General features: G+C 66.6%; 1 protein-coding gene across 1 annotated transcript; it reads right to left on the bottom strand.

The window, feature by feature from the left end:
• Positions 1–622: 622 nt before the first annotated feature.
• On the bottom strand, positions 623–2,032 carry LOC144731999 (neuropeptide Y receptor type 1-like). Its single transcript, XM_078613182.1, has one exon. It carries the CDS (start codon positions 1,923–1,925, stop codon positions 624–626), a length of 1,302 nt encoding a protein of 433 aa, XP_078469308.1. The 5' UTR covers positions 1,926–2,032; the 3' UTR covers position 623.
• Between the last annotated feature and the right edge of the window lie 207 nt (positions 2,033–2,239).

The following is a 2,239-nucleotide window of genomic DNA, read 5'->3' as shown; positions in this document are numbered from 1 at the left end:
TAGCCGTGGCTCGGAATTGAACTCAGGTCACCGGAGTTTCGAGCGCGGTCCACTAACCACTGCGAGAAACACTCACCCTGCATATATACACACACACACAGCTATTAATATATATATTATGTACACATATTGACCGTCATATGTAGTGTCAATAGATGCCCATACACATGGAGCTCTGTTCACGCTTCACTGTTCACACGTTTGTGTGGCGTGATTTTAGCCAACCCAGGATTTTTTTACACATCGCTCATTCTATTCCCAATCATTGTCGTGAGCCATGTTCAATCGACTGCTGGACGAAGGCCTTATCCACAAGCCGCCTCCACCAATCACAATCCAGCGATGCATGTTGTGTGTGTGCGTGTGTGGTTTTCCCTTTCTAGATCACCCCCATGGCGTTCCGGACGACCGTGGTGATATCCCTGAAAACCACCGCAGTTTTTGTCCAAATCGCCCACGCTGTCCATCACCGCTCGCCGCCACGCAGCGGCGGACTGAGCAGCACCGCCCCCCCCCCAAGGAGACCGAGTGCGCACGGCTCATCGCCCTCTCACCACCCGCACCCTCTCACGCGACCAGAGCCACGCAACACCCCGCGGGTCCCCTCGCCCGCTCGCCCGCCGCTACATCGAGTTGGTCCTGCAGTGCTGCTTGATGGAGTCCTTGGACATGTCCGTGGTCATGGTGGACAGGGGGAAGTGCTCGAACGCTTCCTCGTCCGCCCGTCCCGCGCCGGCCTCGCGCGCCACCTCCGACCTCCCGCCGCCGCTGCCGCCGCTGCCGCCGCCGTCGCTGACCCTCGAGAGGCCCGCGGCGGCCACGCACCAGCAGCGCTGCGCCATCGCCTTGAGCTCCTTCTGGAAGTTGGTGTTGAGGAGGCCGTAGCATACGGGGTTCACGCACGTGGAGGCCATGGCGGTGAGGTGGCACAGCGAGAACACCAGGTTGTGGTGGCAGCCCATGACGGCCTGGTGGTGCCAGTCGTAGAGCGCGTTGAAGACGTTGAGCGGCAGCCAGCAGAGCGCGAATGCCGCCACGATGGTGGCCAGCATGCCGTTGATCCTGCGCGCCTGGCGCGCCCGCCGGCTGTAGCTCTCCTGCTGCAGGTGGTCGTGCCGGTGCTCGTAGTGGCCCGTGGAGGCCTCGCGCGCCTCCCGGCACAGCGAGGGCCTCTCCAGCATGCCGCGGCGCCGCCGCAGACGCAGGAAGATGCGCGCGTAGCAGCCCAAGATGAAGGCGAGCGGCACGCAGTACTGCAGCGCCAGCAGCGCCGTGGTGTAGAGCAGCCGCGCCGAGGAGGAGGGCCACACCTCCACGCACACGTGCTTGCCCTCCAGGGGATCGGCGTCTCCGCCGCCGCCGCCGCCGCTCAGGTTGCCCAGCGGCTCGTCGGTGAGCACGTGGAACGTGGCGAAGGGCAGCGAGGCGAGCGCCGCCGCCGCCCACACGACGGCGATGGCCGCGTAGGCGTGGTGCAGGCTCGGCTTCCAGCCCGTGGGGTGCAGGATGAGCTGGTGGCGCTCTAGCGAGATGAGCACCAGCGAGAGCACGGAGACGGTGACGGACGTGCACTGCACGAAGGGGCTCAGCTTGCAGAGCAGCTCGCCGAAGGCCCAGTGGTCCATGAGGGTGTAGGCGAGCGTGAGCGGCAGGCACAGCAGCACCACGAGGATGTCGGACAGCGAGAGGTTGGCGATGAACACGTTGGTGATGTTGCGCATGTCGCGCTGGCGCGCCACCACGAACACGAGGCACGCGTTGCCGCTGAGGCCCAGCGTCATGACGGTGCAGTAGGCGACGATGAGGAAGGACGTGGAGAAGGGCGACGTGCGGCAGATGTCGTAGTCCTCCGACGCGGCGCCCGTCAAGTTGGCGAGCGCGGCGGTGGCGTTCCACGCGCGACGCCCGCCGCCGAAGTCATCCATCCCTTGACGCCGCCCGCCGCGCTCTCAGCGCCCCATCGCCGCCGCGGGCTTGCGGGGTTGACCCCGCGGAGGTCGGCGTCCGGACGCGAGTCCCCCCGATGCAAGCGCCGCCTGAGCACCTGGGCGAGGGGAGAGACAGCCGCGTGCGCGTGTCGGGGTTGGGCTCAGCGGAGACGCGACGCGCACCGCGTGGAGCCGCGCGACCCCGTCACCCGGGAGCGCGCGCCGGGCGCAGCGCCACCGCGCCCGATGTGCCGGGGGTCACGAGTGGGGCCGGGGTCACGAGAGATGCCGGGGGTCGCGAGAAGCGCCGG

Source organism: Lampetra planeri, chromosome 41 (genome assembly GCF_965212315.1).
Source record: "Lampetra planeri chromosome 41, kcLamPlan1.2.h2, whole genome shotgun sequence".
In the NCBI taxonomy this organism is placed as follows: domain Eukaryota; kingdom Metazoa; phylum Chordata; class Hyperoartia; order Petromyzontiformes; family Petromyzontidae; genus Lampetra; species Lampetra planeri.
The sequence above is the reverse complement of the archived record's forward strand: the minus strand, read 5'-3'. Positions and strand labels throughout refer to the sequence as shown.